Below are 14682 nucleotides of genomic sequence, written 5' to 3' on the forward strand. Positions count from 1 at the left end.
CTGGAATAAATCTATAATACTTGTAGGATCCACCATAGTGATTGCAGAGACCCCAACAGTTCAGTCTCCGCACTGGTTCTGGTTGATGTCAGCGCACCGGACACATCACATGAACATCAGAACAGTCGCTGTAGACCCGGCAGAGAGTGATGTCATCATACACAACGGCTCATGACATCACCACTGGTTACATAGAATAGTTGATCCATCACATTGGCTCCAGGGTGTGCAGGAAACAGTGATGTCAACAGTTGGGGTCTCCGACATTGCAGAGGCTGCTCCTACTCCAGGGGGCCCCGTTGCCTGGAGGCTGCTCCTACTCAATGGGGCCCCGTTACCCAGAGGCTGCTCTTACCCCAGGGGGCCCTTGTTACCCGGAGGCTGCTCCTACTCCAGGGGGCCCTGTTACCCGGAGGCTGCTCCTACTCCAGGGGGCCCCGTTGCCTGGAGGCTGCTCCTACTCCAGGGGGCCCCGTTGCCTGGAGGCTGCTCCTACTCAATGGGGCCCCGTTACCCAGAGGCTGCTCCTACCCCAGGGGGCCCTTGTTACCCGGAGGCTGCTCCTACTCCAGGGGGCCCCGTTACCCGGAGGCTGCGCCTACTCCAGGGGGCCCCGTTACCCGGAGGCTGCGCCTACTCCAGGGGTCCCCGTTACCCGGAGGCTGCTCCTACTCCAGGGAGCCCCGTTACCCGGAGGCTGCTCCTACTCCAGGGGGCCCCGTTACCCGGAGGCTGCTCCTACTCCAGGGGGCCCCGTTACCCGGAGGCTGCTCTTACTCCAGGGGGCCCCGTTACCCGGAGGCTGCTCCTACTCCAGGGAGCCCTGTTACCCGGAGGCTGCTCCTACTCCAGGGGGCCCCGTTACCCGGAGGCTGCTCCTACTCCAGGGGGCCCCGTTACCCGGAGGCTGCTCCTATTCCAGGGGGCCCCGTTACCCGGAGGCTGCTCCTACTCCAGGGGGCCCCGTTACCCGGAGGCTGCTCCTACTCCAGGGGGCCCCGTTACCCGGAGGCTGCTCCTACTCCAGGGGGCCCCGTTACCCGGAGGCTGCTCCTACTCCAGGGGGCCCCGTTACCCGGAGGCTGCTCCTACTCCAGGGGGCCCCGTTACCCGGAGGCTGCTCCTACTCCAGGGGGCCCCGTTACCCGGAGGCTGCTCCTACTCCAGGGGGCCCCGTTACCCGGAGGCTGCTCCTACTCCAGGGGGCCCCGTTACCCGGAGGCTGCTCCTACTCCAGGGGGCCCCGTTACCCGGAGGCTGCTCCTACTCCAGGGGGCCCCGTTACCCGGAGGCTGCTCCTACTCCAGGGGGCCCCGTTACCCGGAGGCTGCTCCTACTCCAGGGGGCCCCGTTACCCGGAGGCTGCTCCTACTCCAGGGAGCCCCGTTACCCGGAGGCTGCTCCTACTCCAGGGGGCCCCGTTGCCTGGAGGCTGCTCCTACTCAATGGGGCCCCGTTACCCAGAGGCTGCTCCTACCCCAGGGGGCCCCTATTACCCAGAGGCTGCTCCTACCCCAGGGGGCCCCATTACAGAGTAGCCGTGTTGTTACTAAGGGTAATCAGACTTTTTATAAACACTCTTCACCTTAATTCCCCGGGTTTTCTGAATCTGTGTATTCTGCTCCCCCATTATGAATGGGACTGACGGCAGCCCGCTCTTAGGAATAGTGGGGGCCCAGCAATCAGACGACCCCCCCATCAATGTTTTATAACATAAAGCAATGGAAAGACCATATTAAATTGGCTCACTGCCTGTTTATGAATAGAACGCCAGAATAACAGTAGAGACTGACACATGCAGGACAAAAGGAGAGCGGGATATTGCATATTTAAAAAAAAACAAAAAAAAAACTGTAATAAAGATTCTGCAGAATGGCGGGTTCTAACCCCTGTGGGGACTGTTGGGTGGTCCCCGGGCATCTGTTACCCCAAAGATTATTCAGTGAAGAACATGGAGGACTTCACACCCCAGGACCACTCGGGTTTTCAGGCCATTTTTTGGTTTGTGGGGGAGGTGCACTTTACATCTGCCCCAGTTCATGATGATTTCTTATGAGAACAGGTCGAGTTACTGGATGAGGTTCGCAGGTTTGGGGCGACGTGTGCAGCGGCGCCGGGCGTTCATCTCCTCCCCCGTCACCTCCTTGTACACTGGAGCGGTAATTAATTGTTCTGCCTGACTACCGTTTAGTCGTCAGTGAACCGTTTAATTGTCGCGCTCCCTGGATTGTGGCGAGAAATACGACAATAAATAAATTCTCTGCTTTGTGGTGATGAATGAAGGTGTACGAAGACGGCGAACCGCGCGGCAGGAAAAATCCTTACGTTTATATCGGGGACTGAAGGAAGTGTGAACTTAGAAGACGGAAAAAATTGCGTCAAATCCTTAAAGATTTAGCCTGTAGCGTGAGGAGCTTGTTGTAACGCTCATCTTGTGAGACGCTTTTCTCTGTTGTAGCAAACAATGGCGCACGTCTTTAATAAATGTGTCAATTTTCGGACTTCTCTTAGCCACGCCCCTTACTATTTAAGACTAAGGAAGGCAGAAAAGCGAAAAAAACACGTTACCTATTTGGCGCCCTCCTCATTACCCATATGGCAGACATGACGGTTCCCGCAGGAGTTGGCGGCTGTATTCGTGGTCACCCCACGACATGTAATAAACGGTTCTGGATCTTTCTATTAGACGTAGCGGGAGATTTACCGAGATGCGTTGGAGTAAGATTGCGCCAAATGTGTAAAGAGACACACGCCGCTTATTAAATTTACTGCATCCTTTACTGTCATTGCGCCAATTTCTAGCGTAAATTATGGTAATCCTGTTGGACTGTCATTGGTCCTGCCCACTCTCCCAAAACCCCGCCCCCTTTATCAAAATTTTAAAATCTAAGAGAAGCATAAAACGACAAAGCCGTAAAATTATTGCACAAATGTGGACTGCGCCATAATTTGCGACTTCTCAATGCCAGAAGTGCGGTGGGAAGGCAAAAATACATTTCCGCCGTGTTTCACTTCATCATCGGTTTCAAAATCTCTGCTTGCAGCACAAATCTCTCCTGTTCTGATACTTTGTTACATTTTACCTGCACTGATACATTGTATCAGTCTGGAGTCCTGACTGTTTATCTTACAGAGGATTGTCTAGACTGGATAAAATTGTAACAAACCCTCAGCTGTGAGACCTACTAGAACTTTATATAATGTAAACAAGTTTTCTCATTCACTGACCGCAAGCAAAGATCTTGAAAAATGGTGAGAAATTGAAACACAAATGGGTGGATTTTATTAAACGATTTACAATACTTTGGCGTAGAGAGCGCACGTTTTGGTGCGTGCCTTATTTTAGCAAAAATGTGTGCATTATCAAAGTGGGCGGGGCCGGCGGCGGCCTGACACGTTTAGTATAATTTTCGCCAGAAATTGGCGTCAATTATAGCGCAAATAGATTTGCATTTCTGGCGCGCCAAGTTATTATTAAGATCCGTGTGCCTCCTAATAATCCATTTCTTGCGTTGTACGCCGGCGCCCTTCAGTGCTGAGAAAATCCGCCAAAGTCTACTAGAAAGTTGCGCAGTTTTATTTGCTGTAATACCCCTTTAAGGTGCGTCTCTTCACTCGCTATGAACCGTTGATATTTGCCATTCAAAATGGCGGTATTTGCACCGAGGCGTGAACCGGCAGCTCATCCATTTACATTCATTCGTTTATTGCGGCGGTCACATGGCTTAAAAAATGCAAATCACCGCACAGCGTCGTCACGCTCCGATTGAAGCCAATGGAAATCTGTAACCGCAGTAGAATTGCGCCATTGTTGCCTTGTGCCACTCAATTTGCGCTGCATTTCTTAGGAATCGTGTCGCGTTTCCTGCTGCTGTAAGAAGTTTCGTGTCCGTGGCGTCGTGTGATGTCATTTGTCTTCGTTACCACGCACGATACGTTCCGTGTATGGATATTGTGCGGAGCGTGAAGTCGTAGACGCTTTGTTACTGATAAAATACACGTGGGGGTTATTATTAAATCATTTTATCGTATTTCACCGCGTGCGCAGAAAGCTGCAAACAAAGAGACAGATGAATTATGGGGGATGTAGCCGGAGCGTAATAACACTTCACACTGACAGTAAAATTACCGGCAACGAAACAAACCGCGGCTCAGGATTTTTGTAGGCGGACGATGCGCGTTTATTCCAGGTCACGGGCGCGGGAATCGTTACAATGTAAAGAATCGTCAATGTGAAAAACGGTTTCTAAATGAGGCTTTTTTAACGACTGTGAGAATCAAACGTGTTAAGTGAACCCCGCACCGGCTCCACCATAAATTCCACCGCCGCCATCTGCACCCGCGCCAATCTGAACAATGTACAAAAGGAAGCCGCTTATATAGATGCCATTAACTGTCCCCGACAATCCCCGAATAAAGAGCCAATCCAGGACATGTTCTTATTTTTTAGGATTTTAGTTACATCTTTTGTACAGGGAACCATCAATCCTCTGTGCCTGTGTCTTTAAAGATTTAAAGGGCCGGTGTCATCTTAAGTAAATAAAACTTCAATGTATAACCCAATAGTTTCGTACCTTTCTAATAAACTTTGTGTTTAAATTTCTCAGAATTTAAGACATCCAAGATTTCTGCTTGCTGACAGTGAATGGGTGAAGTTTTGGCTGATATTTCTCACAGCTGAGGGTTTGTTACAATGTATCAGTCCAGACAATTCTCTATGAGCTAAACACATCAGCACAAATCTCTGTCCTGATTTTGTTGTGTTTTACCTGCACGGATACATTGTAACAGTTGGAGTCCAGGACAGGAGAGCTGTGTTCAGCTCGCAGAGGATTGTCGTTACAGAACATACAATGATTGACTCCTCTGATGTCCCCTAAAAGAGACTTCAGAATTTGTAACTTTTTTCTGCTGCAGTTAGAATTTATTCAGGCGGTTTTAGTCCTTTGAAGAGCAGGGAGTCCGTGCCTTTGTAGAGGCCCTGGTATCCGCCGTCCTTTCGTCTTCTCCTTATACGGTCTCCGGCGCTGTACGAGGCGTAAACATGAAATTACAGGGAAACCAAACAGATCCCTGACCCCTCAATGGGGATGTAAATCACTGGCTGCACCCCCCACCCTCAGCTACACGCCTGGTGGGGTCACACATGACTACTTACCATGTATCACGCGTGTAGCAGGCGGTGCTGCGCACCAGGGACCGGACTGCTGCCGATTTACTAGGATGGGGGGGGGGGGGCGGTTTAAAGGGCCAGTGAGTTATATTAATCATATGGTGTGAATCTCTGGAGATGTGATATTAAATAGGGATCATGGGGGGAGGGGAGGTTCCCGCACTTCCTGTCACTCATCCCAATGTACAACATACAGACGACCTCTCCCCGGACTGAAATGGCTGATAACAGGGAGCAATAGACTGTATTCACCTGCATATCAGACTTCAGATTTAGTCTCTATAATGAATTTTTCCCTATTGTAAATATGAGATGATGGGAGTGATACTGTGTGTGAAATAGTGAGGTTAGATTGTGAGCTCCTGGGGTCAGGGATGATGGGGGTGATACACTGTGTGTGTGATAGAGATATTAGATTGTGAGCTCCTGGGGTCAGGGATGATGGGAGTGATACATTGTGTGTGTGATAGATATTAGATTGTGAGCTCCTGGGGTTAGGGATGATGGGAGTGATACTGTGTGTGATAGAGATATTAGATTGTGAGCTCCTGGGGTCAGGGATGATGGGAGTGATACATTGTGTGTGTGATAGATATTAGATTGTGAGCTCCTGGGGTTAGGGATGATGGGAGTGATACTGTGTGTGATAGAGATATTAGATTGTGAGTTCCTGGGGTTAGGGATGATGGGAGTGATACTGTGTGTGATAGAGATATTAGATTGTGAGCTCCTGGGGTCAGGGATGATGGGAGTGATACATTGTGTGTGTGATAGATATTAGATTGTGAGCTCCTGGGGTTAGGGATGATGGGAGTGATACTGTGTGTGATAGAGATATTAGATTGTGAGTTCCTGGGGTCAGGGATGATGGGAGTGATACATTGTGCATGAGATAGTGAGGTTATATTGCGAGTTCCTGGAGTCAGGGATGATGGGAGTGATATCTGAACATGTTGCTCCTTCTAGTAATAATTCAGGTTGGATGAGTGATTAATAACTGACCAGGAGAGATCACGGATGATGAGGGTGTTCCTCCCTCTGTGTGGTGGTTGTTCTCCCGCCCTTCTCACATTTTAAGGTCTTTGTGTCCTAGGAGGAATGCCAGAACTACGTCCGAGTCCTGATCGTGACCGGGAAGAGGGTCTTCACCTGCGGGACTAACGCCTTCTCCCCCGTGTGTACGAGCCGCCAGGTAACGTCCTCCTGTAATCTGTAGTGTAGAGTCCTGGACTCGTCCGCACCTGTCTGCATGTGTATCGGTTTCTGGGAAAGCTGGGTGACAACCAATATGGACCCCATTAATTACCCGGCTTTCCCAGACTTCTGAACGGTCATTTTTCAGAGTTGTCCTCTTTGGCACTCCACCACTAGACGGGGTTGCCGCTCAGGCGGTTGGGAAAGCTGGGTGACCACAGGTGTCATGATGGACATTGGATGAGGGCGCTGCGCTGTGTTCATGCCGCCTCTGTGGGTGAGTTGTCCTTTAATGCAGGGACAGAACATTTTGGTCCTGCGCAGCCGGCGGCAGATTTCAGGATGTTTCTCGGAATCCACCTCCTCGCACTGCGCGGCAGAACATTGTGTCAGCGCTGAGATCCGTCAATGGCGCCCCCTGCAAATTTCTTACAGAACATCTGTTTCCATTTAGACGCTCAGCGAGTCCCCGGAAGTGTCGTGTTCTGTACACAGATCAGTGAGAATAGAGGCAGCGAGACCCCCAAGACCCACAGTCCTCACCCGTACCCTGCAGTCAGTGTGGATTCTGTATAGTGGGCATCATGTAATATATACAGATCCGTGATGATGGGGGCACCGGAGCCTCCCAGTCCTCACCACCCCCTGCGGTCAGTGTGGATTCTGTATGGTGGGCATCATGTAATATGTTCAGATCAGTGATGATGGGGGCACCGGAGCCCCCTGAGACCCCCAGTCCTCCCCACCCCCTGCGGTCGGTATAGATTCTGTTGTGGCCTGAGGGAAATTGTTGGATTATTTCCATAGTTCTCCTGAAGGTGCTGCGGTGGCCCCCGGGGGCAGTAGTGGTTCAGTGTGGGGTCAATCACTGATTTCATGTCAATCAAGGACTGCAGCGACAGGATCGTTCTTGCGGCTTTTCTGGTGAAATGGGGGAGGGGGAGCACCTGCTCATTCTGTAGCGCTGTACTTCATGTGCTCAGATCTGTCCCCAATCTAATTCTCCTCTTCTCCTAAATCTCTTCTCTATGGGAAGCAAAGTCCAAAGAAACACACAGCAGGTATAGAGCGATCATGTAGTCACAGGGTCACCCAGGCTTTATGGAAATGCACAGCCCCTACTTTCCCCTCCCCGCTCCTTTCTCATGTAAGGTTTATATTAATGAGGCCGCAGCCTCCGACCTGTTTAACCCCTTCATTGCTGCAGCTTCATCGTCTCAGTCTAGTTTTGTGTTTTGTACTTCAGGTCGGGAACATTAGCAGAGTGATTGAGAAGATAAATGGAGTCGCGCGCTGCCCCTACGATCCTCGTCACAACTCCACTGCTGTCATCACGTCCCGCGGCGAATTGTACGCTGCCACCGTCATAGACTTCTCCGGTCGGGACCCGGCCATCTACCGCAGCCTGGGCAGTATTCCTCCTCTCCGCACCGCACAATACAACTCCAAGTGGCTGAACGGTGGGGATCTACAGCTGGTGATTGAAGGGTAGTGGGACATGCTGGGACTTGTAGTTCCATAGTAGTCCAAACTGAAAAAAATGTTTTAGTGAACATATTTGGTGTAGTGTATAGGAATGTGCTTTGTCAGTGGCACTATAGTTACATAGTGTAGATGTAGCAGAGCTGAGTTTATCATTTAACTCTTTGGTGCTGCGCTGATGTGAATTGTGATAAACAGACAATGTAGTAGTGTTACCTGCAGTCCTATGTAACACCACAGATAACACAGTGATAACTCTCTGAGCACAGATAATGTAGTAGATGTTACCTGCAGTCCTATGTAACACCACAGATAACACAGTGATAACTCTCTGATTACAGATAATGTAGTAGATGTTACCTGCAGTCCTATGTAACACCACAGATAACAGTGATAACTCTCTGAGTACAGATAATGTAGTAGATGTTACCTGCAGTCCTATGTAACACTACAGATAACACAGTGATAACTCTCTGATTACAGATAATGTAGTAGTGTTACCTGCAGTCCTATGTAACACCACAGATAACAGTGATAACTCTCTGATTACAGATAATGTAGTAGATGTTACCTGCAGTCCTATGTAACACTACAGATAACACAGTGATAACCGTACAGATAATGTAGTAGGTTACCTGCAGTCCTATGTAACACCACAGATAACAGTGATAACTCTCTGATTACAGATAATGTAGTAGATGTTACCTGCAGTCCTATGTAACACCACAGATAACACAGTGATAACTCTCTGATTACAGATAATGTAGTGGATGTTACCTGCAGTCCTATGTAACACCACAGATAACACAGTGATAACTCTCTGATTACAGATAATGTAGTAGATGTTACCTGCAGTCCTATGTAACACCACAGATAACACAGTGATAACTCTGATTACAAATAATGTAGTAGTGTTACCTGCAGTCCTATGTAACACCACAGATAACACATTGATAACTCTCTGAGTACAGATAATGTAGTAGATGTTACCTGCAGTCCTATGTAACACCACAGATAACACAGTGATAACTCTCTGAGTACAGATAATGTAGTAGATGTTACCTGCAGTCCTATGTAACACCACAGATAACACTGATTCCCTGCGTAGAGCCAAATAAGAAAGTAAAATCTGTTCCATCTGACAAACACAGCTCTGCTCCATCTGCTTATTGTTTATGGCTTATGATCTCTAATCACAGCACGGTTTCTGCATCACGGTCGTTACAATGTATCAGTCACTCTTGTCCATTAATCCATTTTATTTTTTTACTCAGAACCCAACTTTGTGGCCGCCTATGACATTGGTCTGTTCACGTACTTCTTCTTCCGCGAGAACGCGGTGGAGCACGACTGTGGGAAGACGGTGTACTCGCGTGTGGCCAGAGTCTGCAAGAACGACTTTGGGGGACGGTTTTTACTGGAGGACACGTGGACGACGTTCATGAAGGCGAGACTGAACTGCTCGCGCTCCGGAGAGGTCCCGTTCTATTACAACGAGCTGCAGAGCACGTTCCTCCTCCAGGAGCAGGATCTCATCTACGGGGTCTTCACCACCAATGTGTGAGTTATATCAGTAATAACTACAGGTCCCAGGATACCCTGCTGTTGGGGGACTACAAGTCCCAGGATACCCTGCTGTTGGGGGACTACAAGTCCCAGGATACCCTGCTGTTGGGGGACTACAAGTCCCAGGATATCCTGCTGTTGGGGACTATAAGTCCCAGGATACCCTGCAGCACGGGGATCATATATTAATGCACAATGTACAGTTACCCAGGAGTCCGTGCTGTTTATGGGTAACCCCCCCCCCCCCGTGTATCACCCTAACAATGATGAACTAGTAAACGCAGCATGGCGTTCTACCGCTGTCCTCCAGCTCTAGGCCGTGTCTCCGATATCTGCGCCATATTATAGAATCGCTATTTAAGCCGTCCCCTGAGACTTCGTCATTAGCGGGCGCAGCTGATGATTTATCATGGAGCCGGGGATAGAATCCTGCGCCTGCTGTAAATGGGTTTTTTCTACCGTTTCTCGCCGTTCAGCCCCTCCTCTTACGGCTGCGCCCCCCCCTCCCCCATTTCTGAATGTTAATCTGATTCTGGAGCTGGAAAACTTCTTCCGAGCGGCACTAGAAAGTGCTCCAGATTGCGCTGGGGGCCGTAATGGATGTATTAAGGTTTACGATGTCGAGCAGCGCGCTCGTTATACGCCGCGTGTTACTATGTGATGTGTCCGGGGAGACGGCCTGATGCTGCAACGGCAGGAGGAGACGTGCGCCGAGTGTTAATGTGGAGGCAACATCAACCCAAAGCTACAATAATGTGGGTAACGAGACCTCCGCACGTCGCACCCCCCCATATGTTTCATACAGAATGTCTCCGCTGCTGGAAATTGGCCGCACTGGGAGTTAAAAATGGCCGCTGCCTCCTAAACGCAGAGCGACGGAGGCCGTTGTCATGGGAACCTAAACATACAGACTCCATATAGATGTGGAGGGCACGGACATCTGCATCTTCTCGACAAGGGTCCGGAGACTGGGGGCAGGGCAGACACTAATGACGGGGGAGGGGGTGCTTCGCCTTCATTGGCTTATACATGGTTGCAGCAGTTTTCATTACTTTACACTTCTGGTTGTCTCTTGGGTTTTATGTGTCATCAAGAAGAGCGGTTTATTCCTAAATGGCGCCATCCAAACATGACGTCTAGGTCTGATGGCGGGGGTCCCACAATGGGATGATTTCTATCCCTGTGTCGGTGGTTGTCGTGCTCTGTAACTTTCTGATTGACCTTGTCTAAGGGGCTAAAAACAGAGCTAAGACTTCTCACAGCTGAGGGCTTGTTACAGTGTATCAGTGTAAGCAATTGTCTATGCACTAAACACAGCAGCAACACCAATGTCTCCCATGTCCTGGATTCTGGGCTTTGTTCACATTAGAACCTGACAGACCCTGCTATAAGCCAACGGGATTGTTAGAAAAGGGTCTCTCCGAAGCCATGACGCTAGTGTGACCAGAGCTTTTCCTGCACTGATACATTGTAACAAACTGCAGCTGTGTGAGATAATTGGGACCACCCTGTATTATCTTCTCTTAGGGACCTCTGGTGTCTGTATGATATGAATGTGCGTGGATTTCAGTATAAAGCGCTTGGATCTTCCTCCTCCTTCCCATCCATTGTTGCAGTTTACGTTTCATTTGGCGGCGGCGCAGTCACATGGTCTAGCCGGACCGTGAGTCACTGTCAGTGACGCTTCATCGGGTGTTACAGGGGTAAACACTATTCTATGTGGGTGTAAATCCCCCCAGATCCGTCAATCACCCCCCTTCCCCCGATCTTTGTATGTATTTATACTCTGCCACGTTCGGCCGCCCAATCGTGGATCTACCAGCCAACGTCATGAGGCCGAGAATAAAGGCTCCTCAGCGTGGCAGTAATTGTGCGTTGTGTCTTAACACGAAGCAATTATGCGTCTTATGTGACGACAGACGTCCGTACAGGCCCCGCGGTGTTAATGCTCTGAGCAGCGGCGCCTTACGTGCTACTCTTCTTTTAAACAGCAATTTCTGGGATAAATCCGCTATAAAGTTGAGTCATTCTTTTTACTTCCACGGATCTTGAGATACATTTATGTCTTCAAATCCAGTCACATCCAGAGCTGCACTCACAATTCTGCTGGTTGCTGCATGGAATTCATCATCTCTGTGCTGAAGGTTAAACCTTCTGCAGAACAGGTGGGGTCCTATAATGCACCTCACTGGGGTTCACGACATCTCCCATGATGCACCACAATACAGGATGTGCAGATACTGAAGCAGCAGGGGCTGATGTGAGGATCTGTAGCCTGAGATACGTGGAAGCTGTGACTGCAGCTCTGGATGTGACCAGAATGTTTTTTTTTGGGTGATTGTTTTATTCTACTTGTCCTGGTGCTGCGTGTCAGGAATCAGGAGCCGGACCCTACGTTTTGGGGGTAATGGGGGTTATTGAAGCTTCCCCAGGCCGCGGCACATTCCGCATGAAGCCTGTATTCTGCGGCTGCTGAGCTTATTACAGGGGAGCGTCCGTCGTCACTAATTCACGATGAATCATCATAAGCAGAATTACATCCAGTGATTAGGATTTTATTATCTCTCGATTTCCAGAAATAGCATTGCTGCCTCAGCGGTCTGTGCCTTCAACCTCAGCGCCATCACTCAGGCCTTCAACGGGCCCTTCAGATACCAGGAGAATCCCCGGTCCGCCTGGCTGCCAACACTCAACCCCATACCCAACTTTCAGGTGAGCGCGGTGGACGGAGAAAAGGGGCTCATGGGTTACAAGTGCCCTCCAGAATCTAAAATACCATCTGCTGAGCCGCTGTATCTAATCCTATCATGTGTGATACTGTCTGCTGAGCTGTGTATCTAATCCTATCGTGTGTGATACCATCTGCTGACCTGTGTATCTAATCCCATCATGTGTGATACTGTCTGCTGAGCTGTGTATCTAATCCTATCATGTGTGATACTGTCTGCTGAGCTGTGTATCTAATCCTATCATGTGTGATACTGTCTGCTGAGCGGTGTATCTAATCCTATCATGTGTGATACCATCTGCTGAGGTGCTGTATCTAATCCTATCATGTGTGATACTGTCTGCTGAGCTGTGTATCTAATCCCATCATGTGTGATACCGTCTGCTGAGCTGTGTATCTAATCCTATCATGTGTGATACTGTCTGCTGAGCTGTGTATCTAATCCCATCATGTGTGATACCGTCTGCTGAGCTGTGTATCTAATCCCATCATGTGTGATACTGTCTACTGAGATTCTGGATCTAATCCTATCATGTGTGATACTGTCTGCTGAGATGCTGTATCTAAGCATATCATGGTTTTTTTCCTTCCCTTGTAGTGCGGTATTCTGAATGATGACAGCCCCAATGAGAACCTCACAGAGCGGAGCCTGCAGGACGCTCAGCGCCTCTTCCTCATGAATGATGTGGTGCAGCCGGTGTCCGTGGATCCTCTGGTGACGCAGGACAGTGTGCGCTTCTCTAAGCTGGTGGTCGATATTGTGCAAGGAAAGGACACTCTGTACCATGTCATGTATATAGGGACCGGTACGTGCCACAGAGTGATAATTATATATTGAAATGAAAACTACAGCAAATACAACACCGGCTGCAGTCAGGTGTATAGGTCAGAGTGACTGCAGATTACAGGCTGCAATCAGGTGCACAGGTCAGAGTGACTGCAGATTACAGGCTGCAGTCAGGTGTACAGGTCAGAGTGACTGCAGATTACAGGCTGCAGTCAGGTGTACAGGTCAGAGTGACTGCAGATTACAGGCTGCAGTCAGGTGCACAGGTCAGAGTGACTGCAGATTACAGGCTGCAGTCAGGTGCACAGGTCAGAGTGACTGCAGATTACAGGCTGCAGTCAGGTGTACAGGTCAGAGTGACTGCAGATTACAGGCTGCAGTCAGGTGCACAGGTCAGAGTGACTGCAGATTACAGGCTGCAGTCAGGTGCACAGGTCAGAGTGACTGCAGATTACAGGCTGCAGTCAGGTGTACAGGTCAGAGTGACTGCAGATTACAGGCTGCAGTCAGGTGTACAGGTCAGAGTGACTGCAGATTACAGGCTGCAGTCAGGTGTACAGGTCAGAGTGACTGCAGATTACAGGCTGCAGTCAGGTGTACATGTCAGAGTGACTGCAGATTACAGGCTGCAGTCAGGTGCACAGGTCAGAGTGACTGCAGATTACAGGCTGCAGTCAGGTGTACAGGTCAGAGTGACTGCAGATTACAGGCTGCAGTCAGGTGTACAGGTCAGAGTGACTGCAGATTACAGGCTGCAGTCAGGTGCACAGGTCAGAGTGACTGCAGATTACAGGCTGCAGTCAGGAGTCAGGTGCACAGGGCAGAGTGACTGCAGATTACAGGCTGCAGTCAGGTGCACAGGGCAGAGTGACTGCAGATTACAGGCTGCAGTCAGGTGCACAGGGCAGAGTGACTGCAGATTACAGGCTGCAGTCAGGTGCACAGGGCAGAGTGACTGCAGATTACAGGCTGCAGTCAGGTGCACAGGGCAGAGTGACTGCAGATTACAGGCTGCAGTCAGGTGCACAGGTCAGAGTGACTGCAGATTACAGGCTGCAGTCAGGTGCACAGGTCAGAGTGACTGCAGATTACAGGCTGCAGTCAGGTGCACAGGTCAGAGTGACTGCAGATTACAGGCTGCAGTCAGGTGTACAGGTCAGAGTGACTGCAGATTACAGGCTGCAGTCAGGTGCACAGGTCAGAGTGACTGCAGATTTCAGGCTGCAGTCAGGTGTACAGGTCAGAGTCACTGCAGATTACAGGCTGCAGTCAGGTGTACAGGTCAGAGTCACTGCAGATTACAGGCTGCATACAGGTGTTTGGGTCAGGTTTTCTGTTGGCCCCTATGATTTTGCTTAATGTGTTGAGTGTCACACATTTACTGTCTGCAGAACGCGGCACGATCCTCAAGGCTCTGTCCACAGCCAATCGCAGCCTGCGGAGCTGTTACCTTGAAGAGATGCACATCCTCCCGAGCGGACAGCAGCAGCCAATCCTCAGCCTGCAGATCCTGCACAGCAACCGCTCTCTATTTGTAGGACTAAACAACGGCGTCCTGAAGGTTCCTCTGGAGCGATGTTCCATGTACCGGACTGAGGGGTAAGTGTGTGAGCGGGGGTGGGGTGACTGTGTCCGAGGACAGTGCGATCATTGATGATCTCTATGTATCTATAGGCTGAATGTCATTCTTCGGCCTCTCTGTTACTCTGTAGTTGTAGCCGTTGCTGATAGTTTGGATTTTCCATCGTTATC

General features: G+C 49.8%; 1 protein-coding gene across 6 annotated transcripts in view; it reads left to right on the forward strand.

Annotated features, from left to right (window-relative positions):
• SEMA5B (semaphorin 5B) overlaps window positions 1-14682 on the forward strand; it is a 259077-nt gene that overhangs the window by 169515 nt on the left and 74880 nt on the right. For all 6 annotated transcript variants that reach the window (XM_075829034.1, XM_075829039.1, XM_075829038.1 and 3 more), the window contains 6 exons: window positions 6267-6365; window positions 7614-7827; window positions 9124-9409; window positions 11992-12127; window positions 12742-12949; window positions 14322-14529. In XM_075829034.1, the coding sequence (XP_075685149.1) occupies window positions 6267-6365; window positions 7614-7827; window positions 9124-9409; window positions 11992-12127; window positions 12742-12949; window positions 14322-14529 (1151 nt within the window). The remainder of the gene's footprint in view (window positions 1-6266; window positions 6366-7613; window positions 7828-9123; window positions 9410-11991; window positions 12128-12741; window positions 12950-14321; window positions 14530-14682) is intronic.

The sequence above is a fragment of the Rhinoderma darwinii genome, chromosome 6 (assembly GCF_050947455.1).
Source record: "Rhinoderma darwinii isolate aRhiDar2 chromosome 6, aRhiDar2.hap1, whole genome shotgun sequence".
NCBI classification, from domain to species: Eukaryota; Metazoa; Chordata; class Amphibia; order Anura; family Rhinodermatidae; genus Rhinoderma; species Rhinoderma darwinii.